At 40.3% G+C, this 27769-nt stretch overlaps 1 protein-coding gene and 1 long non-coding RNA gene across 2 annotated transcripts; one reads left to right on the plus strand and one right to left on the minus strand.

Annotated features, from left to right (window-relative positions):
• The first annotated feature begins 50 nt into the window (after positions 1-50).
• Positions 51-14649, plus strand: EIF2S3 (eukaryotic translation initiation factor 2 subunit gamma). Its single transcript, XM_059466202.1, has 12 exons — positions 51-192; positions 2380-2443; positions 2898-3025; positions 3143-3264; positions 4580-4674; positions 6469-6627; positions 7820-7954; positions 8846-8940; positions 9835-9979; positions 10414-10583; positions 11557-11729; positions 13905-14649. Exons 1-12 carry the CDS (start codon positions 124-126, stop codon positions 13966-13968), a joined length of 1419 nt encoding a protein of 472 aa, XP_059322185.1. The 5' UTR covers positions 51-123; the 3' UTR covers positions 13969-14649.
• Positions 14650-16459: 1810 nt separating this feature from the next.
• Positions 16460-21195, minus strand: LOC132070112 (uncharacterized). Its single transcript, XR_009417884.1, has 2 exons — positions 19401-21195; positions 16460-17072 (listed from the first exon to the last, which is right to left on the minus strand). It is a non-coding gene; the product is annotated as an uncharacterized LOC132070112 (long non-coding RNA).
• Positions 21196-27769: the final 6574 nt, after the last annotated feature.

The raw sequence follows: 27769 nt of genomic DNA on the forward strand, positions 1-27769 counted from the left end.
TCCGCTCCCGGGCCGGCCGGTGCCGCGCTGTGGGCCGGAGGCTGCGGGCCGGCAGCGGCGGTGCAGAGAGGAGCCGGCGGTCAGGCGGCCGCGCGGGACTCCTCACTTCCTACTCGGGCCAAGATGGCGGGGGACGAGGCGGGAGTGACTCTGGGGCAGCCGCACCTCAGCCGGCAGGATCTCGGCACCTTGGTGAGCGCCGCCCGCGGGGCGACCCGGAGCCACATCGGGCTCCCGGGGCTCGGCGGGGGCGGCCGGGTGGGCTCGGGCTGCGGCCCGAGGGGCTCCGAGCCTTTTGCCGGGCCCCACCGTGGCCGATGCGCTCCGAGGGGCGCGGGAGGCGGCGGCGCCTCGGGAAGCCGCGGTCAGCACGCGGGGCGGCGGGGGACGGGGCCGAGGGCAGGGAACGCGGGCAGGGAGCGGGGACCGAGGGCAGGGAACGGGGAGCAGGTCCTGCCGGCCCTGGTGGGTGTGGGGCGCCGGGCGAGGCGCTTCTCCCGCCCGTGGGTGCGAGGCTCAGCGGCGCCGTGTCCCGCCGGCGCGGCTGAAGCCTTCGTGGCTCACTGGTGGCTGCAGTTTTCCTCATGTAAAGTTTGGCCTGTTCTGTGGTATTGAAGACTTCTGTTTTTCCGAAGCGGAACCTTGAGGTGTTTCATTACAGCAAGCTCGAGGAGTTTGCTACCAGCCCTGTCTTGGTTTGCCAAGAAAATTTTCTCTACTATTAACAACTACCGAGAAATACCAGTTCTAGCTACCACTGCAGCCAGTTGCAGTGGTCTCCTTGCCTATGAAATATCTCACCTGGGCTTCCTCACTTATTACACTTACACGCTACTCTAAGTGTATCTATAATATTTCACATGCAAGTGTGTTATAATGTACATAGTCAAAAATCCTGCTGTGTGCCCGGTGTTTAAACTGGAGCAGCTAATTTGTCTTTACAATAATAATATTCAATGGTTTTCGGGCTTGAGCACAGGAATTCCCTACTGTGAGCATGTTAGTTATTTCAGATAGTTTCTTTTCTTCCTGTCATTGTTGACCATGGCATTTCCCAGTTGGAAAAGGTGCAGATAGAGACTGGCTGGAACATCAGCAGGAATTCTCTTTAAGGCCTGTTCTGCCGGCCCTTGAGTGCTTGTGGCTGAGTGAAGCTTCTTGCTGAGCACTAGCGTTGTACCAGGCTTGAGGCAAAACCTCCATGCGTGCATGATTTGTGCACCAGGAAGAGTTCTCCTGGTGGCAGGAATTGCATCACGCTGAAATTCTGGTCACCCGGCCACATGGTGCCATCTGCAGGTCACATTCCCATCCCTGGGAAGTAATTTTAAGTTAGATATATGAGAAATATAAATTTATCTGTGTGTCTTAGGTGTTCAAAACTTGCTTTGTATTGGAGATGGACATTTTATTCATGTTTTACTTGAGAACAGAATGACTGAGCTTACGTTTTTACACAGATGTGTTTGATCATTTTGCACAGAGCTTCATGTGACAGTGTAAACAATATGTGATTCAATGTTTTATTTGTATCTTAAATTTTGTCCTGCACCGAGGACTCTTCTGGCATCATGAATCTTTGCTTGAACTGAGTGGCTCATCCATATGAATTCAATGTGGGATGGATATTAGCTTTACAGAGGAACATTTCAGTGCATTTCAACACTTGTCCATTATTTGGTCAAACAGCTTTAAAAAACCTAAACAACTCTTTCAGAGTTGTTTCTTTATCTATACAGAATGTATTTGTGAGGTTTTTGTGTTGCCAGTGGCTACCAATAAGTTCCCACAACAGACTGTTTAGGACAGCAGAATTTTTATCTGGTGCCTAAAGCAGCAATAACAGTATCTGAGGAAAAAACCAGTCATTAAAAAGAATTAAAAGCCATGGTGCTAATGAAATCTCTGGACCCAGTGACTCCAAAGGTTAGTTGTAATTAAGTATTGGCTGTAATGGAACCTTACACCAATTAAACAACTGTTTATTGACAAAGCTTTGTTTATAAAATATTAGTGCAGTTTGTCATGTAGACTGTTGAAAATGGATTTGTCTGTTATGTGTAACTTAGGTTCAGGGATAGGTAGGGGCTTGGGGTGTTTTGTTAAAAGCTTCTTTTGAGATTTCTCGTTTTGTTTACTCCCATCTTTAACACTTTGTAGCCAAGACTGATGGGTTTTGAATTGAAGCCTGTACTGATTCACAAGCAGGACTTGGTTCACTTTTACCCACATATTTCACACACTTAAAAGACTGGAATGCACATAATATAACTGGATTTTACTAAATAGAACTATCAGTTAATTTTCAAGTTTCTAAATTTTTAATATTGCAAACATTTCTATACAAGTTGAATAAATTCTAAAATCTCCCTCATACAGGATGTTACCAAGCTGACGCCTCTCTCACCAGAAGTCATCAGCAGACAAGCAACAATTAATATAGGTAAAAAAAACCTTATAAAAAAGAGGGGTGCATTAAGGTGACTCTTATTGATGCTCATGCAGTAGCAGATGGTGCCTATGTGGTAACACTTTCAAGAAATTTGTGCAGAAACAGTTACATAGTAGTTTTAGGGACTTGTCCAGCCCTTTTGACTTGAAAAGCACCAATTTTACTTCAGCACAGTTGAATGGCATGGGGAATAGTTGCTAAAGCAGAATTTATTTTACCTTTGAAATAAAGGATTGAAATGGGCTTCATTAAAATGCAAAAATCAGTCCATTGGGAGCATAATTTCAGGTCTTGTTTGTTTAAACAAAAAATATTACAAATTCCATATGTATACCATATGGACTTACTGGCTGTGAAGAATTTGGGGTAATTGTGTATTGGTTGCAGTGGAGCATTCCACAAAATTAAACTAGTTTATTAACAAACATTTCTTTTTACAACACAGGCACAATTGGTCATGTAGCCCATGGAAAGTCAACAGTAGTCAAAGCTATATCTGGAGTTCACACTGTCAGATTTAAAAATGAACTGGAAAGAAATATCACAATCAAGCTGGGTTATGCTAATGCAAAGGTGAGTCATCACTGTAATTGTAGCATCTCTGTTACTAATATATTTCATGGGGATGTAAGATTACAGGTAACTAACCCTTGAGGAATTAAACCTTTTTTCAATTTAAAAAAATCCCAGATTTACAAGCTGGATGACCCAAGCTGCTCTCGACCAGAGTGCTACCGGTCCTGTGGAAGTAGCACCCCAGATGAGTTCCCTACAGATATTCCTGGCACCAAAGGGAACTTTAAACTAGTCAGGTAACTGCTTTAAATTACTGCAATAAATGCTGTTTACTTGCCTTTGTATGAGAACAGGATTGAGCTGTGAGCTGAACGGGTTCTGGCACACTGCACATTCTTAGATGGGGCACCCTGGGCTAAGGCATTGTCTAATCTCAATTCATTGGTGGTGGTGAGCACTCCATGGTGCAGCACAGCTGTGTCTGCTGCCCTCAGCTACTTGCAGGACTTTGAAGTTAAATATTTCTGCTATTAATAGAGGTACATTTTAAACCAGGCAGATTGAGAACCAATGTGGACCTCACAAACACATCTTTAAAATCTCTTTTGGAAGGGTGATCTTTGTTGAACTTTTCCTTCCTAAGGGCAGAGTTTCCAAAGCTTTTTAAATGAATATATGAAAGCCTGATGCTTAATTGTGAGATCAGGCCTCTCACTGGAGGCCAGGTGTTCTTTATTTACTTGATTTCTGATAAAGCATAGCACTGTCTTTATGCAGTGGTGATGTGGGTCTGCACAACAATTGCTCAAATGAGAGTAGTCATGAAGACTTGTACCAGATCCTTGGTTTGTGTTTATGACACAATACATGTGGTGTAACCATGTGTCCCTTTCTCAGATTCCCAGCAGAGCACTTGTACTGAGATTAATTTCTGTTGGAGTGCGACAGGCAGGCAGTCATTGTGAAAAAACTGGTTAAAAGCTTTGCATTTTTTATCCTACTGGTTACTTGCTTGTAGGAGATTCCTAACATCATCAGCAAAACACCAAATTAGTCCCTTGCTTTTTGGTGGCCTGCCACTAAGAACAAGGATTCTTCACTAGATAGGTTCACAAGAATGTAGTGAATCAACTGTCTTGGTCTGCACAATAAAACCATAAGGTTGGAAATGTAACATCATGTCTGTAGACAAATCTTTGAAGTGCACTTATAACCATATTATTAAAGATGCATAGTTTCCTAAAAATGAGGAATGGGAGGTGCCTGTTAAAAGAGTTGAGAGAAATCCCATGTGGTGTGTTGAGGTTTGGGTTACTGGTGGTGGGTTGGTTTGATTTTGGGCTTTTATCCTGGTGCATTTAATCTAGTTTAGAGTAAATTGGTGAAATATTAAAGAGGTACTTAATGTGGACATGTGGAATTAAATCTGAAAACTCAGAAAAAGTATTCAGTAGCTGTTCAGTAGCATTTGTGTTCTTTCAGAACTTTTTTGAAAGTACTATTTTAAGGATACTTTTAACTTCTGTGTCTGGCTAATCACTGACATAAATCAGTCAGAGGAATTGCTGATAATGGGCTTTAGGATCTCTCTTTCACCTTCTCCTGCAACAGGCATGTCTCTTTTGTGGATTGCCCTGGCCACGATATTTTGATGGCTACCATGCTGAACGGTGCAGCAGTAATGGATGCAGCTTTGCTCTTGATAGGTAATGATTGCTCCCCAAATGCAGAGCTCTGTTTTGTAGTAGCATGAGGCAGCTTTATGTGGGCTTTAAAATCTGGGATGTGGTGAACAGTGTAAACAAGTGAATGCTTTTGAGATGTGTTAAAGTGGTGCTACAATGGTACTGTACTGTAACAAGCTGGTTTGTTTTAAACACAGCTATCCATACCCACTAGTCTGTTAGCTGGCCCCATTGATAGGAGATAGGTAATGTAAAACCCTCTTGTCATACAGTACTGTAAAATTTTATCACTTTGTGGAAACAGATCAGCTGCATTTTGAGTTTCTCTGAAGGTTCAGTTTCCTTTAAATATGCATGTAGTCTTTGCCATGCAGTAGAGTTCACAAACAACAGTACCAACAGTAGCCCAGATAAATATAGGCAACATTTAAGAACAGGAGATTTAATATAATCCAGACAACTTTTGTTCTGATTTGCAAGCAACAGAAAGTGAGTAGAATGGATTTTTCTGTCTGTAGAACATTCTAGTGTTCTGTAGTGATACATACCTATTGGAATATGAATCCCAATATTACCAGTTAGATTGTGCCTGGGCCAGTCTGACCCTCGCTGCTGGGCCAAAGGCAGCAACTGCGGTGTATCACCCCAGAGATACCTTGGCTTGCTGGAGATTGCAGCTGGGCACTGAACAAGTCCAGGCTTGTTAGGAACTCCGTTTACCTCAGGAGGAACGGCTTCTGGCGGTGGTGAAGAGAAAAAGAGATGGATTCTGCTGGAGGGTTTAAATCCAGAGGTTTATTCCATGGTTACAGAGGTCTGAATGTGAGCAACTGCTCCAACAGAATCCCGGCCGCGTGGTCTGATCACCTTTTAAGCTCAGGGACAGGGGGAGGGGAGGTACAGGTGAGCCACCAACCAGGTGAGAGGGGCAGGGTCTCGGGGGAAGATGACACCCAGTCAGGCCAATGACCCCCAGGCCTGAGGGGCATCCTTTGAACTTGACCAACCACACGAGGCCTTGCTGGAATGTTAAGCCTGATTGACAGGACTCACCAGCATGGGGGCAAGGGGGAAGGGAGAGAGGTATAGGCACACCTGGGGAAGTGACCTGGAAGGCCAAAATGGGACATTACAGCACACCACAACACATACCAATTACCTTACCTTGATAGGATATGTCAGCTGCTTCAGATATTGTAATTTAAAGTCTGAGATAGATGATGAGCTATCATTGCTTCTGCCTGTTTATCTCCAGAAAGTGTGATAGACCAAACTTCAGGCAGATTAACCACCATAATAACACATCAGCCAATGATGGCTTCTTAGCTGAAGTCTAAACCATGCTGATAGCAGCCCTATTCACATACTTGATTGAATTATAGCAGAGTTTGGGGATCTTGGTATTTTTATGACTTTACTGATAAGAAAATATTAAGATACTTCTTGAAAGGTAATTTGTGTTTTAAGCTACAGTCAGCTCTGAGATATCTGAAGAGCTAAAGGATGGAGTAAGCCAAGTTAGGTGTGGGTATCTTTGGATATTTTGGGTGGGTGTTCCTAGTGGGAGCAGGCAGAATGGGGGAACCTCTGTGGCAGCCTCTCATCCTGCATTGTGTGGAGGCTACAGCCAGCAGCTACAGGGGAGAAGAGGTGCTTACTGACTTGGTGATTCACATGTAGATTACTGAGAGACAACTGTCTTTTCTTTTTTTACATTTTTTTACATATTGATAGTAGATGGAAGTAGATATCCTAACTGTAGCAGTTTTATCTATCTTTATAGTTTCCGTATTCCACTCACTTTTCTTCTTTCAGCTGGTAATGAGTCATGCCCTCAACCTCAGACCTCAGAACATCTAGCTGCTATAGAAATCATGAAACTGAAGCACATTTTGATTCTACAGAATAAGATTGACTTGGTGAAAGAGAGCCAGGCTAAAGAACAGTATGAACAGATTCTTGCATTTGTACAAGGTAAGTTTTCATGAGCAGAAATCCAATGAGTGGTGGAAATTCAGTGTTGAGACATGGACATAGTGGTTTTCTGTATTTGATAGAAAAGCTTATCTTGGGCAATGCAGGTGTACATGGTCTGCTAATGTGGAAATTAGACCATGGGGGTTGTGGTTCTTTCAGCCTGCTTGCATACAGCAGTGTTATGGCTCTGGGTCAGAGCTGGAGATGTAAAACTAACATCAGTCACTCTTACATAGTAGCTTTCAGTGGATTTGTGATTTCTTCCTGGAGTGCTTCTTTGGTAGGGATTTCACTGTGGTTTTACTGCTGTGCAGGAGAGAAGGAGGCTGTACTTGTTAGGGGCACATTGTAGGTTTAAATATATTAATTTTTTTAACTAATGACAAAAGATTGCTCTTTCATCTGTCTGTGCAAATCCAGTTTGGGCAGTGTTATCTTACTCTCTAAAGGTCTGCTCACCTTTAGAGTGATTTGAGTTTTATCTTTCCCTGGAGCTTCCATTGTTTTCCGTGTTTATCTGCAGTAGGTGGGGTATGTGACAAGCTGCAGAGCTAGATTGCCAGTGGGTTGCCAGTGGGTCTTTCTTTTCCTTTTTTCCTGTTTTGTTATTTTTTTTTCCCTGTAATTCATAATTGTTGCCTTTCAGAAGCTGTACATAACTCTGTCAGAGTGGCTTGACATATAAATTTGGAGTTTGAAAACTGGAGTTATCACAAGGAACATAGACATAATTAAAACTAATGATTGTCTAACAAACCTGGATTACTAAATGCATTCTTTTGTAAAATAAGCATTTTTCTAAAATATGTATTTGTATTGCAAAATTTGAAAAACATAAATCATTAAATTAACAGGAAATTTAGTTTGTCATAATGAAACCTGACTAAAATTAACGCTGCTGTATCCAATACTGAGATATTGACCTCTCTTAGGAAATCTTTGAAATATTGCTGATCACAGTGTAGGAAGTGAATTCTCCCTTAGAATGGAAGATTATCTTCCACACTTTCAGAATGCCTCAAAAAGTAGCTGTGGCTGTGTGAGCTAAAATGTTGAAGGGAGGGATAGATGCTCTGATGTTGCTTTGGGAAATACACATAGACCATGCCATGAAATCAATTCGTATTTTTAACAAGGACAGAACACTTGGTCATATTAAAGTTAAATGTTGAACTTCACTTTGTTTTAGGCACAGTTGCAGAAGGAGCTCCAATAATTCCAATCTCAGCACAGCTGAAGTACAACATAGAGGTGGTTTGTGAGTACATAGTGAAGAAAATCCCGGTCCCTTTGCGAGACTTCACATCTGAGCCGAGGCTCATTGGTACGTAAGAGTCAGGCCTGGGTGTTGGTGGCCAAACATTTTCTGAATGTGTCTGCACTTAGAATAGCACATGCTGAGTGCCCAAACACAGGTGGGTTTAAAAGGAGTATTTAGGATGCTCTTTTTTAAAACTTGCATGTCTTCTGAGAGCTGTATTGTTTGTTCAGTGTTAGTTGGTTTTGTGTATATTCTGTGCATATGACAGCACTAAAATGCAATAAAAGTGAGAAATATGTCTATCTTAAAAACATCCCTTTAGTTGTTATGAATTTAGTTTTGATTGAACAAAATATTGGCAAGCTGATGAATTTGATAATTCACTTATTTCCATGGAAAATTTTTGGGTAGCTTGGTTAAATCTTTTGTATTAGTCTCCTGTTTCCTGATTGTAATTGTCAAAGTTTCAGTTCTTGTCCAGCATGAAATGCAGTTCCTACAAGGAATTCATTTGCTTGCCTTTTTTTTTCCAATAATCCAAGGGAGTCCTACATTGCATAAATGCATAAAAATTGACCATAAAAATTACATCAAGGTTACAGTGTTCAGCTATGAGTACATTAAAACAAAGTTCTGGTATTCACAATTAACATTGTGAATATTAAAGGGGTTTTGTAAAATGGTTGATCATTGCCTTCTTTTTCAGATCTTTAAGTTACTTTCTGCTATGCAGAAAAAGTCTTTTGAAACATATATATGAGTAGTTAAAATGGTTTTGAGAACAAAATTAACTGTCTGTCTAAAAATTGGGAATAAAATATTGATCTGGTTTTGTAATATTTATAAATATGTGTATCCTTTCATAAGAACAAATGCAGTCAAAGTTGCTGAAGAAAGACATTGTTTAAAAATCTGATAGTAAATATAAACCTGGTTATGATCTCTTCTTTTCAGTAATTAGATCTTTTGATGTCAACAAGCCTGGCTGTGAAGTTGATGACCTTAAGGGAGGTGTTGCTGGTGGCAGTATTCTAAAGGGTGTTTTAAAGGTAAACTTTTCTCTTTCTTGACTGAAATTTGTAATGACAATGAGTAGAGTTTTTCCACACTTGCTACAGAATGTGTCTATGTAATTGATTTTTTTAAACTTTAATTCAGTCACATTGCACTTATTCTTTCTGTGTGTACTTCATTTTTACTTCACAGCTTTAAAATACCAGAACAAGAAGCACTGGTTTTAATTTTTTAAATATATTTTTGTAGTCTTAACGTTTGCTAATAATGCTAACAGATTTAGTCCCTCACAAAAATGGAAGGAGCTATTTGTGTCCTACCACTTGCTGAATTATAGTCAGGAAGAGGAGAGCAAAAGAACTTTAAAAGCACTTTAGAAGTGTGTATGGGCTCTCACACGTCCCACTTCCCCATTTAAGTGTTCTGTATATTTTGATTTTTTTATTTTGCTTGCTTGCTAGTAATAGACAGAAACTTTAAAACAATTGCTTTGTTAGGCTGGCGAGCAAACTATATCTTTGAACATTTATACAGCTTGTACTTTCTCTGGTTTGCAGTGTACTGATGTCAATCAGTTACACTGATTGAGTCAATTAACTCAATTTTTCTCAAAGCTGAAATATTTCTAAATGAAATACAGTGTTTAAAAATTAAACTGAAATTTAATTGTTGGAATTATTGCTGATAAAGATCTGTTGCTAAAGCAGTTTTACAAATTGTATTGAAAAGAAAATCAGATGTTACATTTGCTGTAAGTCTTGTTCAATTTGCATGAAACAGTACAACAGAAATCCTACAAGTTCTGCAGTAGCCCAGAACCAAGGACTTATAAAAAATAGATCTTGGGATATGTAAGTCTTATCTGTGACTAGTCAGCTTTGTGTTCCTGTGAAATAACCAGTTAAACCCTTTTTCACTTTTGTCATTAGGTGGGCCAGGAAATTGAGGTGAGGCCTGGTATTGTGTCCAAGGACAGTGAAGGCAAGCTCATGTGCAAGCCAATCTTTTCCAAAATTGTGTCACTCTTTGCTGAACACAATGATCTACAGTATGCTGCTCCAGGAGGCCTTATAGGTAAGAATATTGTCTTATGAAAAGATTCATTTCTTCATGCTTATTGAAAACACTTGGTTTCATTCAGCAATGAATTTCAGTGTAATTAACAACAATACCACTTTTAGCATTTTTAGATAATTCATATATGTAGAGAGAGACAGGGTTGGTGTGAAAAATGGGTATTTAAGAATGAAATAATTTTCCTGAATGTCACTGGCCAGTGCAGACCAGCTTGCACTGTAAACTGTACCAGCTTTAACAGCAGAATATTTCTCCATCTGTTTAGACAGAGCTCACAGTCTTGCTGACATTCTGAAAGTGTACCCAGGCAGTAGGGAATTCCCAGTACATTCTCTGGGGTTTTTTAAGAGCATCTTCAAATGTTTTAGCACATAGAAATGATTAGAAATGATGAATTCAGTTACTCCTTCTGCCTCTCCTGTTGTCTGTAGGTGTTGGCACAAAGATTGACCCCACGTTGTGCCGGGCTGACCGCATGGTGGGCCAGGTTCTTGGTGCAGTTGGGGCCCTGCCAGAAATATTTACAGAGCTGGAGATCTCCTACTTCCTGCTGAGGCGGCTCCTGGGCGTGCGCACTGAGGGAGACAAGAAAGCTGCCAAGGTCTGTGCCCCTGCCTTTGTTTGCACTGATTTTGCTTCCTGTGCTAATTTTCATTAGTGAATATATTGCTGTGATCATATGGAGGTGTTTTGTCTCAGTGTTGATATAAACTTGTCACAAAACTTATCTGCTTGTTTAATACTATAGAGTGGTTTTCAGAGGAGTACAAATTCATCTCACTAGTTTAAAGCAGCATAAAGTATTTGTGTCATGTTATGTGTTTTTCTAAGCATGCTGGTAGTTGTTTTCTTTTTCTATCATCCTATTCATTGTGCAATAATTAGTTTTATAGTGGTACTGATCGACTTCCTACTGACATGCTTTTTTTAGATTTTTTTTCACTGAAGAATTTTTTTAAGTTTAAATATTTTTGAAATACTCTGGTTGGAAAAAACTGAACTTGAGGCACAGGACAAACTTGTGTAACATGATCTGTTTTACACAAATCAACTAAAAGATCATAATTTCCCCTGTTAGCATTTAAAATTATAAACTGCTTCATGCAACAGTGAGTAAAGTGCTTCAGCACTCTCTTTTCCTGTGAAATTAATTATTTTGTGGGGTTCTTTATGTTTTTTTATGTAGGCATAATGGAAATGAAAATACACTATCCTAGTAAATAATCTGTATAACATCACAGGTTGTAACAATATATCTTACTGTTTGTGGTTTTAATATATTATATGAAATCATCAGCATAGTTTATAGAAAATATAGATCGATCCCAAGAAAGTACATCATACCAAGAACCTCAGAACTACACGTACAACATCTTTATGTATTTGTCCTTTTGCATAGAGAACTTTTGTCTGCTGACACTGCTGCCCCTAATTTGTGTGTGTGTATTTATAGTATTTCTCAGCTGTATCTTTTTTTGTGGCAAGAAGGTAACAGAAGATAACTTGGTACTGTCTGTGCTGTTTGTTTTTAGTACTAAAGCTTAGGTTTCAGAGTGTTGTATGTCTGTCTTCAGGTGCAAAAATTATCGAAGAATGAAGTTCTAATGGTAAACATTGGATCCTTATCTACTGGAGGGAGAGTCAGTGCTGTAAAGGCTGATTTGGGGAAGATTGTGCTAACTAACCCTGTGTGCACAGAAGTGGGAGAAAAAATTGCTCTGAGTCGAAGAGTTGAGAAGCATTGGCGGTAAGTTGGTGTGAGGTTGGTAGGGTACCTGCTTGCTACATTGTTAACAAAAAATACATGGATCTGGCTTTGTACTAGAATAGGTAAGTGTGTGTCTGTTTTAAAAATTCTTCTGGATTCTCCTGACAGATTGGCATCATGGTTGTGGAGTGCCTCATTTCATTGCTAGCCCTTTTTTAAACAAACACCACAATTGGGAGGGCATCTATTAGTTAACAGCCAAGGAAACACCTGAGGTTTGTGCTTGTTGCCCAAACTGCCAAGCTGTAAATTGAACTCAGTAGGGAATCTTGGCAGAGGGGTTGGGAAATTCTCACCATGTTAAGCCAAATAGCCATCTTTATGCACACCTCAGTGGGTTTCTAGCTATGGAGCTGCATGTGATTTCTAGTGCAGCCTGGAAATAACAACAGGGGAACAGAGGAGGGATGTTTGAATGTTTTATATTCTACAAGCACAGAGGAAAGAATAAAGTAGCAACTGGATTGACTTATTCAAATTACAAATATAAAGAAGCAGAAGCATCTGGAGGCTGAAAATGATGAACAGAATTGCTTTATTGCAGTGCCAGACTCTGTTTAGGTGATTACACATACTGTACCTGTCACAGGTCTCATATGTCTGGATTGATAAGAATATAAGAGTTTTTTTGATTTGTTGGCTTTGCACAGCTCTTGTAGTATGAAAGCACAGCCATTTTTACAAGAAGTCTGTACTGTATGGAAAGGAACCAAGTTTTAAATATCCATGGATGCATGTTTCTTTTTCAGATGACAAGAAAATGTAGGCAGGAATTTAGTGCTTGCTGTCTCAGAGCAAAATGACAAATTAGGGAAGAGACTATTCTCTGAAAAAAACCCAAGGCAAAAGATAACATGTCTTGAACAGGAGGAAAAAAAAAAGGCAGGACCCAAATTAAGTCAGGTAAAGCAGAAGGAAGAGGAGAAACTATGTCAGAAATTATGGGGTTTTTTCCCTTTTTTTAAGCTGTAGACTGATAGCCTGTGCAAATAATAATGTATCTTTTGTTGCTTCTGTAGATTCTTTCCCAGTTAAAAAAACTTGACTAAATTTTGCCCAAAAGCCCACCTGTCTCTGGATTATGAGGTGGGCACAGAGTGGCAGCCTCCTGTAAAGATAGTTATTGAAAGCTGATTCCTATGCTGTATTAAAAAGATAAAGACAATATAAGGAAACTGAAAGTTGAGAAAAGGGAAAGAAGGCAAACTGGGAAAACCTGCATAGTAAAACCTAATTACAGTAAAGATTATGTACAGTTGGTACTGTGAAAAGGAACTTGCAGCCTGAGACAATGGAGTACTGAAAATACAGAAGGAAGATCATAAAGCAAGACTAAAAAGAGATGTAAAGTAAAAAGGAAATATACAGAGGAATAGAGAGAGGTTAAACAGCAAATGGGATACAGCAGTGATTCCAAGGATCACTGAATTCAAAGATGGTCAAGTTATGACCTATGGTTATGGTACTAAAAAGTGGGAAGTGCTGCTCTGAAAAACTTCAGTTTCTTTTCTGGTGTCCAAGACAGGCTCTACTGCAAGGTAAATTGAGATGCGTGTGTGGTTTCTCACCAGGAACTGGAAAGGTTTTGAACACAGTTTTACTAATAATATGAAATGCCTGCTGACTGTGGAAATGGATGTATTCTGAATTTTTTTTTTGCAAATATATTTTCCTGAGGCAATAGTGGCCTATTAAAAAGGCCTTCATTTTGCTGAATATAAATAGCAGCACTCATCTGAGAGCTGAGTTACCATCACAGGCTATCATTGAGAGTTACAGCTGTTTGTAATCTTACTGAATTGTTATTTCTCTTTGAAAGTAATGCAACACCTCAGACACAGGTGAAAGAGATCAAGCTGTGCATAGATTTACCATCCAACAGTACAACATAAGTTACAATATTTTCAGATTTTCAGCTTCTGTTCAGGAGTGCACACTTGGCTGGTCACAAATGTCCTCTGTCCTTCACCCTTTTCTATTCTGTGTTTCCACTAAGCAGGTTTGTTCTTGTAGAATGTTTTGGGTGGGAGACAAGTGTAGAAAATTCAAACTGTAAGAACTGAAGGCATAAGAAGGACAGAAGGATGTTGACTTATACAGGATATTTCTGACTACTGGTAAAAACAATACAAACCTTTTCTTTTTTTATTTCAGTTTAATTGGTTGGGGTCAGATCAGAAGAGGAGTGACAATCAAGCCAACTGTTGATGATGACTGAAGAACAAAAGAGTGCTTCATTTTTAAAGATGAAGTGCCTATTTCCATTTTGGAGGGGGTGTATTTTCACAGTGGAATTGGAAGCTGTGCAAACACTATCTGGAGTTGTATGGCTGTCCTTGTACCTTTTATTGAATTTTACCCTCTTACTAAAATACTAGTCACTATCACCATTAAAAGTGTAAAAGAATTGGCATAGAAGTGGGTTTCATTATCCACTTTTTAGTAGAAATTAATTTTACATGTCTCATGGCATGTCTAATTTATGTTACTTTGTGTTTCAGACATATCTGTTTAATATCAGTCAAACCAGCCCCAGTGTAACACACAAACCATAAATCTGGTATTGAAATAAAATATTGCTTATTTTCATTAATTCATACAGTTTTTCTGAGTAACAAAAGACTGCAATGATTGTTCAAGTACAAGAATTAAAAGCAAGCAAACTCTTCTTGGAAGACTTAGTACCTTTTCTGCACAGTTTGTTTTGTTTAGACAACTGTTACCAACAAAAAACTGTATTTCTTTGTTTTTATGGTTCTTGATTTTAGGATTCCAAAGTATTACACTTTGTAATTAGGATGGCAGTATTGACTGACTTGAATTTGTCATTTCTGATATTACTACATGTTTTCTTAAATCCCCCCAAAAAAACCACAAGTAAACTGGATCTGAACTGGCAGTACTGGTTTTGGCCTATTTTAGTATGGATTTATGAAAAGAATGTGATTAATTGGAACATAACTTTGTCATCATGAAATTCTGTGGGAGTGACCTGGGAGTTATTTATACAGTAGGGGTAAACAACTTTAAAATTTTGTTGAGCAAATACAAAATATTGGGAAGAGGCTGTAGAAAGGGATGATTTGGGGTGGGGGCAGAGTAATGGTGGTGGAATTGTGAATAGGATGAGGAAAAAAGGTATAAACCCACTTTTGTTTAGCTACTCTGAATCACATGCCTCAGGATAAAACATAACATAATAAACTTACTGTAGGGTGCTAATACTTTGATCCATTTAGATTTCACTTCTTTATTTGTACTAATATACATAGTTCTAGCTGTTTTATGTACTATTTAGCAAGTTATGCTACTTAACATATTTTGGTACAAAGTACTGCATGTTTTCAAAGCTTGGTTTTGGTTTTATTCAGTATCTTCAAGGGCTTTCTAAAGGTAAATATTATTTCACTCATCAGGCTGGAATTTGATGAAACAGCTTGCATTTTATTATTGATTTTGCACTATATTGTGTTCCCTTACTCTGTCTACATTCCTGTACTCAGTTTTTCCATTTCTAAAGTACTACCTTACATGGTGTTGAGAGTAAATACATTAATTTTTGAGTAGTGCTTTTCCATTTTAAAAGCAGGAGTCAGCTGTAGTTCTCTCTGACTCTGCAGGTACTTGACCAATCTACAATCTTAAATGTGTCTGTTTCAAGGATTGCATCTTCCATGCTTTGGCAACTCCTTTCTGTAACTGAATTCTATAACTTGGATAAACCTGAGCCTTGCCTAGTCTGGTGGCAGGAGGGTGAGCATGAAAGAGAATGTAAGGTACAGCAGAGTGCTTGGATGGCACCAGCTCCAGGGAGAAATTCAGTGCAGAGTCCTTTCTCAGTGCACTGCACCTCTGGCTCTAATGAAACACATGCAGAAAGCTTCTGAGAAACTGCTTAAGCACCCATAGAGATTCTTTGAAATTCAGATATATTGGAGATTGTGTCTCTCTTGATCTGCAATTTAAAGAACACCAGTGCCATAATGTTGCAGAAGTTGTGCATTGACCTGTGGCTTTTCCAGGAGGGGGTGAGGGTATCACAAGGATCACCTCTTTCTACCCTGCTGTATATCCTGTCAGACCAGGATATAGAGTTCTTCTTCTGCCATCAAAATGTTAGATTTCCTTTAATGCTAGCTCTCACTGCTGACATGAGTGATAAGTAATGGGATTTTGAGACTGCTGAATACATGGAACATGTCTCTGCAGCATTGGAGAACAAGTGTGAACAGTGTAAGTGCAAATACATTGTGTGCTGATGGGTGCACCACGCCCTCCTCATCACTGAGCTGGGATGCTGAGATGTTGAATGACAAGAAAAAGCAATATCATGTGCAGCTAAGCAAGTTGAAAATTATTTTAATTTTCTTGGCCAGGATGAAAATAGTGACAGATGCCTTGTGAGCTTTCTCACTTTACCAAGGATTTGTTTCAATGTGATTTTATGTTTTTACCCTCTTTTACCCTGTTCAGCTACCTGAACAGAGGTGTGCATTTGCACTTATAATGGGTTGGGGACACAAATATAGATAGCTTGTGCAGTGGTACAAAGTTGAAGTGTGGCAGCAGTTATTTCTGAGACTTCACTCTGTATTTGGGAAATGCCATTTCCAGCCAAATACTAGATTTTATTCTGAAAGGGTGAAGAAAAAACTTTCAGTTAACACCTTTGCTGATTCGGTCCTAGTATACACGAAATACAGAAAGAATTTTAAATTATATTTTTATTGCATTCGTTTTCGAGCACTTTGAAAAGTGCTACAGAAAGGGTTCCTGCTGTTTTTCCATGCTGTCATGTGGATGAGCCTCCAGCCTGCCTGCAGGAAAGGTTTAAACTTGTCCCCGCCCCTTTTCCCATCAGTGTTTCTGCCAGGGTAAAGTCCCAGCTGCGCCGCCCGTGCCGTTCTGGGTCACCTCTTGCTGCCAGGCTGGGGCTAAACATTTATAAAGCTTCAAACGCCCTCCCTGACCCAGCACGGCAAAGCCCCGAGTGCCGGTCCCAGCTCCCGCCCCTCCTGGCCGGGCACGGCCCTGGGCAGCCACGAGGTCCGGCTGCCCTTTCCTGACATCACCAGGCCCTGAGAGCGCCGCTCCTTCTTCACCAGCTCTTCCACTGCCACCGTTCTTCTGGCACAGCTGCCTTAGTGGCTGATGTTCCCTTACCACGGTGCTAAAATTACTAATGTGCTCTGGCTTTGTGTTGCTGCTTCTGTTTCTGTAAAGCTCCATCTGTACGTGCTCGTCCAATGTTCCATCCATCTCCAGTCCACCCCATGGTGTAGTAAAAGTGCATGTTTCATATTTTCCAGACTAAAAACCCAGCTAGAATAACCAATTTTACAGAAATTTTGGTTTATGGTGAATAACATAGAAGCTGTAATAGTCAAAAACTTTGTAAATGATACAAGTATGTAAATAAATTCTCCTTTCTTATCCTGAAAGGATTAAAAACCAAACAAACAAAAATGCCTAACATGGGCACTATATATGCAATGAAGAAAGAACAAAATTAGCAAGAGAATTTTGTTACCAAGGAACAGACATCTTGTTCAAGGAATTACCTCAAATATTTAAATAAATACATATTCTTCAATGTCTTTTATAAAACAAGGCACTAGAACACTGTGCTCAAACACAGATGAAAACTGTTGAAATATTTTAGTTGAATAATGTTAATATATGTTATTTACTTGTGTTGAGGAAGGCTTCATCAAGAAATTGCATGCTATACATTTATAAAACACAAGCTTCTCTGTTCAAACATTTTCTTTCTAAAGCCTAGTATAGTTTTTTTTACTATTTCAGTAGAGTTGGGGGGAAAAAAAATCAAGATTCACTTAATTAAGTCTCATGTTACACAATCCTAAGGATTCAAATGAATCAGGGCAGCAGCTCTCCCTTTTTGCCTCTGGGTGGGCATTTGTAAAAAAATCCAACATACTAGACTGGATTCATTATGTTATTTAGAAAACCCCTTCTCCTGCCAAACATTAAACTTTTCTATATTTATTTGTTGTTCAATGAAGACCTGAAAAGTGTTTTCTCCTGCAAAAGCACCTTAGGGTTCTCTGAAATAATTTCTCTTCCCGGTTTTGCTTAATCATCCATTTGATTAGGTAATCTATTATGTATCTCAAAATACTTCATTTGCAACATCATCCTAACTACCACACAACAGAGTTAAGTCTCAGCTTTTGCAAGTTTTCATTAAAGCAGCTTTTTTTAACCTTGGTGACTAGCACTGGGCATACAGAAATAGAATAATCTTTTGTACTTTTTCTTGGCTACAGCCAAAATGCTGTTGATAACAAAGTTTAGCAACAATTCTTTTTTTTTTTCTTTAAATTGTCTCCCATTTATTGTGTTGGCAGTAATTGTATACAACTTAATCCTTTAAAAATCTAACATGGAGTCATACTTCACACCAGAAAGAGGTATGGCGGTATAATTAGTCCTTCCACAGCAATCACAAGCATTCACATATTCTCCATATGGTTTTGGCTCTTTGCCTCCTGTCTTGTTTTCTGTTAGCATGTATTAAAAACATTGGTACAGCCCTGTGAACCATCCACTTGTGTGCTTCAGGCACACAAATTGTCCTGTCAACACTGCTGGGACACTTGTGCACTTGAAGGTGAGCTTGTGCTTTAAGTGTTTGGAAACTGGGATCTTAAATTACTTCCATTTTTCTAAAAGCTTAATTCCTCCTTTAAATTCATTGCTACTTCACACTGTTGCTGTTCTACCAACCTGTGTTCATGCTGGGAATTTATTTTTGCAGTTAAAACCAGACATTTTGTCATTGAAAGCATTTTGAGCCTTATGGGAAAGTGTCTGTTTAGACACATAACATCCCAGGAAACGACTCTTGGTACACTCCAGAGCAACCTGGCTGTTCTATGGGCTGGTGAAAGCTGCTCCCATCCACTCAAGGGGAGTACAGTTAATTGAACTTTGTCAGCTTTGAACTGACAAACACTAAAACTCACTGTTGTCTCACTGAACTCTCCCCAAAAAGAAGGCTGGTCCCTCAGTGTAATGGTTTGGTTTGCAATGTCCTGCTCTCTTGTTAAAGGATTTACTAGAGAAACAGGGAGGGGCTGTTTCTGTTTCAAAACACAATGCTCATATAGTTACCAAAGCAGATAAACCTCAGGGCCATCTACAGCTCCACCAGCTGAGGAAAGGAACTCTTAACACTGCAAATCTTTTCTACCTTTTCTTTTTCAAGATCCATCAACACTGTGTCAGTTGAACATTTACCAGTCCTTTTACCTTTGTTACATGTACTCACCAACAACTCCAGGCTGTATCTTTGATTCACGGGCAAATAAGGTAAATGAAATGTGAGTTTACAGAATTATGGAGGAAGTAATGGATTTTTTAATGTTTGCCCCCACTCCCTGCCCCCACAACCAATGAGAGTCCAAACTAAGAGCTGTTATTTGAAATTGCAGAATAAATAATTAACCGTCCTACCTAATTAAAAATACCTTTAAGATTACACAGCACTTAATCTGGATGCACCAGAAACAAAATTGCCTGTCAAAGCTTTCCTTTAACAACTAAGTACAACTAAGGATTAAGAAGCCTACTGAATATTTGTAAACCAAGGCATGTCAGAGATTTTAATGTAAACAAATAACTTACCAGTTCTCCACAGGCTGCAAGGGACTCCTGCCCAACACAAGGACCACCCTGCTGTTTAAATGTAAGATCTGTTTTCAAGTTTTTTTTATATAGTTTTTCAATTTAAAAAACTCTTCTCTTTTTTCCTTTTCTTTCTTTTTATCTTTTCTTTCATTTATTTTTCTCCTTTTCTTTTCTCTTTTCTCTTTTCTTTTCTTTTTCTTTCCTTTTTTCTTATCCTTCCTTTTTTTTCTCTTTCTTCTTTTTCTTTCCTTCTTTTCTTTTTCTCTTCTTCTTTGTTTTTTCTCTACAAGGGCAAATAATCTGCATTTTGATCTGAGGCAGCTGAAAAAACCGTGTCTGGAGTCTCCACAAAAAAATTCAGTTTGAGGCCAACACCCCATAGGGAAAATTTCAGACTTGTGAAAGCTGGCAAAGTTTTACGAGCAACTGAAAACCTGTACAATGCAAAATGTCAGCTTCAAAGTAAGTGACATTACACTGCACTTGGCTGGTGTTTTTAAGTAGAGAGGTTATCTGAGATTTAGGCAGCTGTAGAGATACTGGCCTTACATTTTCACTGATTTAAACATATTAGGTCAGTTCCAACCTACTGACCTTGTACAACTGAAAAAGAAAAGACATAGACTGAGTATCTGGACCCTCTTCTGATCTTTCTCTAAACTGTGTAGTACTGCACAGACAGACCAAACACAAGAACTGTGCATTCCTCTTCTGGTCCCAACACCATGGAATTTTTTACACTGGACATGATTCTCTAAGATACATGTTAATATTGGAATAAAAAGCATGTCAGTCAGTCATCAGCCTGGTGTGTCTGAACACATTTTTTAAATACTCTTTTTTTATAAGTAGGAACCATTAGAAAGTTTAAGTTCAGATACAGTTTTCAGACCCCAAGCAACAAATGAGATTCTCTGATCACATTTCACTGTTCAGTTTGTGAATTTCCTACTCCTTTGCTATCCAATATTTCAGCCTTATCATGAAGAAATTTCTCCAAAAGAATATTGCCATACTTGTTTCACAGATATTCCTCCAATACCTTATTTTTCAGGGTTACACAGATCCCAGCAATGTCTATGTGGTAAAATTCTTATAATGCCATAAAAACCTTCTTTGAAAGATATTTTGCTTTATTATATGAGCATTTTTAATGCAAATTTCTTCAAAAGAATTTTGTGTACTGACACACAATTGTAAAGGTCAATCTTTGTTTCATTACTTCATTCGTTGCAACCAGTTTTGTCATCAAAGGAAGTATTTCTTACAGCTGCATTCATCTTTCTTTGCCCTCAAGCCTTTGGCTCCCAGGCATTGTGGCTGCCTGTGTGCACGGGCAGTTCAGTGCACATCCCAGCTCTGGTTGTGTAAATTCACCCTGGAACTGGAGACGAGTGCATGTGGCGCTTTTATCCCCAAGCACCCTGGGCTGAAGCGAGTTGGTGGCTTTGTCTGCATGTGCAGCGTTGGCTGTAACGTGCCTGTCTCAGTGGCCAGCCATTTGTTCTGGCAGACATCAGGCCAGATGCTACCCCAAACACAGGCACTGTGACAGCCCAGGCCCCTCTCCAAGCCTTGCTTCCCACAAACTGTACAAAGCTTCCTGCCAACACCAAGCCAGTTCTGTCTTCAGCTGTCTCAGGGAGCACCCTGAGCACCAGCACTAACTGGAGAAGTGCAGATGGATGGGTCAGAGCCCCTTCACAGGCTCCAGGGGATGGTGATGGGCAGCACAGCAAGCTGCAGCAGGCTCATGCTCGAGCTCCATGGTGAGGACACTGCTGGCAGCAAACCCAGGGCTGGCTCCATGGTGAGGACACTGCCTGCTGGCAGCAAACCCCGGGCTGGCTCCATGGTGAGGACACTGCCTGCTGGCAGCAAACCCAGGGCTGGCTCCATGGTGAGGACACTGCCTGCTGGGAGCAGTTCCTGCAGCAAACCCAGGACTGGCAGCTGCAGCAGCAGGGGACATGGCAGGTGACTGTCCTGGAGTTCTGTGTCTTCAATGAGGCAGATAACAGAGAAGGCTGGGGAACAGGGAAGCCTCTACTTGTGAGCAGCTCGCCACCAATAATGACAAACAACCTGGTGCAGGTGGTTGCATCTAGATGATCTTTAACAGCTCTTCCAACCCAAACCATTCTGTGACTCTGTGAACCGTGCCTTGGGAGAGGAATGTAAGGTTATTAAGCACTTGCCACTCGGTGCCTATGGATCACATCCACTGATTGAGACCTGGGCAGTTTTATAGACTTGGGATCTCCCTCCCACCAGACAGATCAATCACATGGGCCTCTCATTCCCTTGTCCAGCATGAATGCCAAGACCTGACTCCTCATAACATTGCTTTGCAGCTTGGAGCACCTCATCCTTTTGGTCTGACAGTGCCTCTCCTATGCTGTGACTTTGCTTCATTCCATGATTTTGGTTCCTTAGTCATAACATGGTGCAACACTTCACACCATGGAGATAACTTGGCCTGTCTTCATTTTTTCTGTAGGGAATTTCAAGGGGTTCATCCACTGAGATTTTGTGCATGGCCACATGCCTCTGTCACAGCAGACAGCAACAACCAGAGCTGCTTTGGGAGGTTCCAGAAACTCTTTTCTTACTGTGAATTTTGCCCCAGGTGAGAGGAGTTACGGAACCTTCTTTTCAGAGCCATTTTAGGCACAGAGGCTGTGATTCAATAATTCCTGCTGCATTTCCTTCAGTGGGTCACAGCCCATTCTTCAATGGTCTTGCATGGAAACTCTTGAGACCATCTAGCCTGGGACATTTTTGTGAAAGACCAAACGGTTGCTAAGAGATAATGAAGGACCAGTGATGGCAATATGTGCTTGTGGTGGCCATAGAAAGTCCCTTTCCTAAGCCAGCAGCAAAACCAACCAGGAATGGGGTGTCAGTCAGCCATTAAAGGCTTGGCAATATCTGCAATATCAATTCTGTAATGTCTGAGAATGAAAAAGAGAGGGACAAACACGCATTGCTGTCTGAGAGCGGGCACCTCAGCATGTACACTAGAGGACTCTACAGAACTCACTGTCCTCAGAGGTTTGTATTGTGTAATTACAGTAATTTGACTTACAAACACAAATTAATGTCTGGACAATTCTTGAGAAATTCTAAACAGCGCTACAAAAACTACAGAATGGACAAGAAAATCTACTGTCTCCTAAGAGTAACTAGCCCTGGGCATGTCTTGACAGAGCAAAAAAATTATTTGAAATTATTCTTAGATAGAAAACATCAATTTACTAAAAACCAGGACTCCAAGAAACTATATTCTTCTAGATGCTTCTACCTGCTTCCGCCTGTGAAAGGGCAGGGGAGGATTGTAAAAGATGGCCTAACATCAGTTTCTTTATGGCATAAGCCATTAAATTTCACTCACTCCTTTGTGAACCAAAGGACTTGGGCAGAAATTCCAGGAAGTGCCATCCAATCTGGCATCAAGGGGAGGAAGATCCATCCCGTCCACTGCTTTGCTTGTGGTTGATCACCAACCTTTATCACTTAGGAAGCCAAGTCTATTTTTTTTTTTTTTTCTCAAATCTATCTTGTTTAAACTCCAGCTATCCATGTCTCTCTTTAGACTGAATTCCTATAACTGGGAAAGTACTATATGATACATGACTACTTTTTTTTTTGTGTTCTTTTTGGTATTAAACAGCTAAAGACTTTTAAACATCCAAATTCTTCTATAATTCTTTGTGGCCTCTCCAGTTTTTGGTCTATTTAAAAAAACATGACCCAGCAGATACAAATTCACCTTATTTCTACTACTACTCCACTCTGAGCATCCCCAAACAGCACCAGCCCTTTTTGTCCCACATGTAGATGAGGCTGTTTTTGAGGTGACTTGTGACTGCATTCTTTTAAACTTTTCTAAAGTTTCCACTTTCCAGGATTCAGAAATATCTTCTAGGTACATGATTTGCATTCATTAATCCTAGATGTGGGATCTCAGCACCTCAGGACTGACGTGCAGAGTGACCGAGACCACCCTTGGGGGGCTCGGAGGTCCTGGAATGTTGCCAGAAGTGTCTGGTGGCTGGACTTTGATCCTACACAGGAGACGACACCTGTATGAGGATGGGAGGATTTCACTGGGTGAATGGTGAAGGCATAAGTTAATTAGAGTGTGAGACACAGGGTTTAAGATTTCTGTACAGGGGGGGTCTAAAGAAGTAAGATGGAGGAATTGGGGCGTGTCCTGTCCTTCTTCTTCTTCTTCTTGGCCTCCATCTTCTGTGGTGATGTTGGCACTTTGGGATTGGTTATTACTAAAGGTGTACTGGTCAATAAGGGTAAAAGGTATTGGGGGAAATAGGTAAATATTGTATAGGTAGTTTTGAGTATAAAGATAAGTGACCGCCCCGGGGGCTCGCAGTGCGCTCATGGCTGGCTGCTGTGCAGACCTGTCGGGCCGAGAGAAAATCTTTTAGATAAATAACTAATAAACACTGAAGACCGAGAAAAAACCTGAAGCCTCTTCTCGTCCTTTGAAGCGCGGGCTGCCCAAGGCCATCCCCGAGCCTTCCCAGGCCATAAAATAGCCGAGAAACCGACACCTAGACACTTAATTTTGCACTTGGACAGATTAGGACATAACTTAAGTGGTTCAATTTACAAAGTAATTCAGTAATTCAGTGTGTGATGTTTCTGCATTGTCTTTTCCTCATCATCTCCATGTACTTATTCCAGCAACTTTGTCACAGTCACAAATAAAAACAGGAATTACTCTATGATGACTTCTAGACCATGATAGAAGTGTTGGGCCATACCTAAGGTTCCACCTCTGAATAATCCAATTGTTAGGTGATTTCTGCCATGTTATGTATTTCTTCACCACTCTCAGTCCATCAGCTTTTAAGCCACATAATGTATGATACTGAAAGTAAGGGAGACGTTAGGTGTGTGTAGTTTGAAGCACCTTGCCCAAGTCTGCTCCAACTGCACAATTATATTGTGCTGGAGCTTCTCACCTACTCAAGTAATGAAGTTTGGTGTGTCTGTCAAGATCATTTTTCCCTAAGCCACACTTACTGGCACTAGTTACATTTCTACCCTTTTGTTCCTTATTAAAGAAATCCCCTGTTTCTTTTCAATTATTTTAGAAGAACTGACTTGAACATGACAGCCAGCTTACTACCCAACTCAGACAAATGGGCACTGCTGGTATCACCCTTCCTGAAGTGGCTCAAGCCTTTTGAGATTTATTGTTATAAATGAACCAGCTACCTCCTCTGCTGACAAAGGTAGGCAGGAGTGCATTTTAAAGCACACAACTCCACATTTCCCTAAACTTTTACTTCTCACTAGGCATTTCCTACTGATAAGTGACCAGAAACACTTTATGAGGTCTTACAGACTTTTGCACTGACAGCTTCTCCTTTGTTGCACTCAATTTTAAGTCTCCAGGGTTATCTGGACCTACAGATTAGACTATCAATAGAAAGACTGCTTATCCCTCATATTTCCTTCATTTTGGGACATATTTTTACAAGGATTCCTTTTCAATGTAACTCTCCTGAATACACTGTGTGTGAAAGTCAGCAGTACAGTCATGAAGCAGACCTTTATACCACTGCTAGGAGCAATCTTGTCAATCCTCCTTACTCCTTCCTTTTTAGTCCAATGACTGCAGGTAAATATTGGTGCACTTGCAATATTACTAACAATCAAAAGAGAATATTATGGAACATTATATCTTTGGGTAAAATTGCAGTATTTTCTTTTTATAGACAAGTTTCAAATAGAAGCTACAGGACAGAAAAATTATTCCACAATTTCCATGAGAATATATTAACACAGGACTGTTCTGGGAGAAATTAGAACAATCCCCCTTCACTTTCTTTCCTACCCAACCTCCATCACTGTGGTTGCATAGGAAAAACATGAAAAGATAACTTCAGCAGGCTCATGTTTACTGTACAGTGACGTAGCCAGCTCAATGAGCCCTCATCACCAACTGAGGGGTTTGTCAAGGTCAAAAAATGGTTACTGAAACTTGATCAGGTAACCGGATGGTGAAATAACTCTATTTCATCTATTTCACAGATGAAGAAGCAAACACATGTCTACTTAAGACCTTCAAATCAGTCACCAGAAAGCTGACAAAACTCAAGTTACTCTCTTATAACCTGGAGCTTGGCAATAGAGGAGTTACAGTTTGAGAAATCTGGAAGAGTTACTCAGCACAATGGTGTTTGCTATGCATGTTGCCAGTGCCTAGAAAAGGATCTAATTAACATACAAGATAAAAAGGAAGGAACTGTGACTGAAAATGGCTCATTATGAATTTTTATCATTTATTGACAAGAAAATTATCAGCCAGATGGATAAAAACATCAGCCATACTTACTTGGAGCTGTAACTCATTTTTCGTGACTCAACATAGAAAGCAACTCCCTTTAAGATTACCAAGCTGGAACCTGATCACAACATTGTAAGAGCCATTGTGATAAATAAATGTCCAATTATGAAATTAGCAGCAGGTATCTCCAGAACTAACTCCATAACTGCTACATTCAAGTATGACTTTAAGAGGACACTGAGCAAGAGCCACTGACTGCATTTGCCTTTGTGAGGAAAAAGATACAGCACAGTACCTACTTCTGAGTGACACCAAAATAAACTCTAGGGAAAAATACAAAGGAACAGTAGATCACAAGTAAAATTAGAGTTGGACTACAAGAGCTCTGTTCACTGAGAACAACTGAGCTATAAACTTTTATATACAAGCTGTATTCTCTCTCTGCTGTACCAAATGTGACACAACCTAACCACCAGTGAAGGTCAGAAATCCTATTACTTACAATGTAGTTTTAGCCTTTGCCTACTGAATTCCAGAAAATGTTACAAAAACATTTCTGCAGGTAAGTTAACCTATGTTGTTCCAAAGTGCTGCCAGCACAGCCATGGTACCTGCAGTTCCCAAGTGTGCTCTGCCCTTGGGTACCTCAGCTGGCTGTGGGAGCAGAAAGGGCTGTGAATATCAGCTGCAAACACGGCTTCCTTCCTGGCAGCTGCACCCATGGGAGTTACCCTGTTTCTGATCACACCAGGGTGCCTGTGGCCTATTGGAAACCAGAGTGGTTGAGAAAACACTGAGGTAATGGCTCCATCAAGACAAAAATTACACAAAACATTCAAAATATGCTGGTATCTTGCTCCTGAGTGGTGAAGAACAAGGGGGTAAATGTGAAACAGTTACATACAGACAGGATGAATGGCCAGCCAGTCAAGAAGTTAGCAAGTAAGTTTGCAAAGAAGACTGCAAAACATCCAGCCATTTGCCCTCTAATGGCATTCTAGTTTTCTGAAGCTCTTCCCCTGTAATAACATGACAACTGGCTATGCTGAATCTTTGAGTGCAACATGCCCTGAATTCTGGATTTCCATTGCCTAGGTGAACAAAAAATTCAATAAAACGTCCTTGGAACCAAAGACCTTGGAGCATATTGTGCTGTTCACTGGAATTTGCTAAGCACTTTATGTTTGTTGGAAAACTGGCTTAGAAATCATAGAATTGTTCAAGCTGGAAGGTATTTCTGCAGACTGTCTTCCCCAACCCTCCTGCTCAGAGCAGGGCCACCTACAACACGTTGCTTAAGGCTGTGTCCAGTTGGGGTTTGAGTATCTCCAAATCCAGAGGCTTCACTATCTCTTTGGGAAACATGTTCCACTGTTTCAAAGCAATTCAGTCTTAAATTCAAACATAAGGGCAAAGAAACAAATTTTCCCATTTTTACTTATTTATACTAGAGTTACCTTGCTATTGATTATGAACTAACCATCATCCTTCTCTGTTTTTCCCTTAGCCTCTTCCATCCTGGCAAAAATATTTACTTAAGGCTATTTTACATTAACATCACATGTATGGTCAAGCTCAGAAAACCTTGTGAAGGTCAGTATTTTAGGATGCCTTCCTGAAACCCAGGTCTGGGCTGAGTCTACAAAAGTTTTACTATTACCTTAATGGAATTAAATAAAATAAAGTTTCAAGGTATTATTGCTCCCCTGCTGTTCTCAGTATCACGGTGTGTTGGGTTTATGCAGGTAGGTCATGGTAGCAGGGCGGCTACAGGAGTGGCTTCTGTGAGAAGCTGCTGGAAGCTTCCTCCACATCCAGCAGAGCCAAAGCCAGCTCCAGGATGGACCCACAGCTGGCCAAGGCTGAGCCCATCAGGAATGATGGGAACATCTCTGTGAGAACTTATTTGAGAAGGAAAAAAAAAAGGTTTTTTGTGCAGGTGTAACTGCAGGCAGAGAAAAGCAGGGTGAGAACACGTGAGAGGAACAACTCTGACACCAAGGGCAGTGGAGAAGGAGGGGCAGGAGGTGCTCCAGGCACCAAAGCC

The sequence above is a fragment of the Ammospiza nelsoni genome, chromosome 2 (genome assembly GCF_027579445.1).
Source record: "Ammospiza nelsoni isolate bAmmNel1 chromosome 2, bAmmNel1.pri, whole genome shotgun sequence".
Taxonomy (NCBI): domain Eukaryota; kingdom Metazoa; phylum Chordata; class Aves; order Passeriformes; family Passerellidae; genus Ammospiza; species Ammospiza nelsoni.

Excerpts from the sequence above, each read along its gene's own strand:
- EIF2S3 (XM_059466202.1), top strand. The coding sequence starts at position 124 with ATGGCGGGGGACGAGGCGGGAGTGACTCTGGGGCAGCCGCACCTCAGC. Across the intron at positions 3,026-3,142 it reads TGGGTTATGCTAATGCAAAG|ATTTACAAGCTGGATGACCC; the intron begins GTGAGTCATCAC and ends AAAAAATCCCAG. Across the intron at positions 6,628-7,819 it reads GATTCTTGCATTTGTACAAG|GCACAGTTGCAGAAGGAGCT; the intron begins GTAAGTTTTCAT and ends ACTTTGTTTTAG.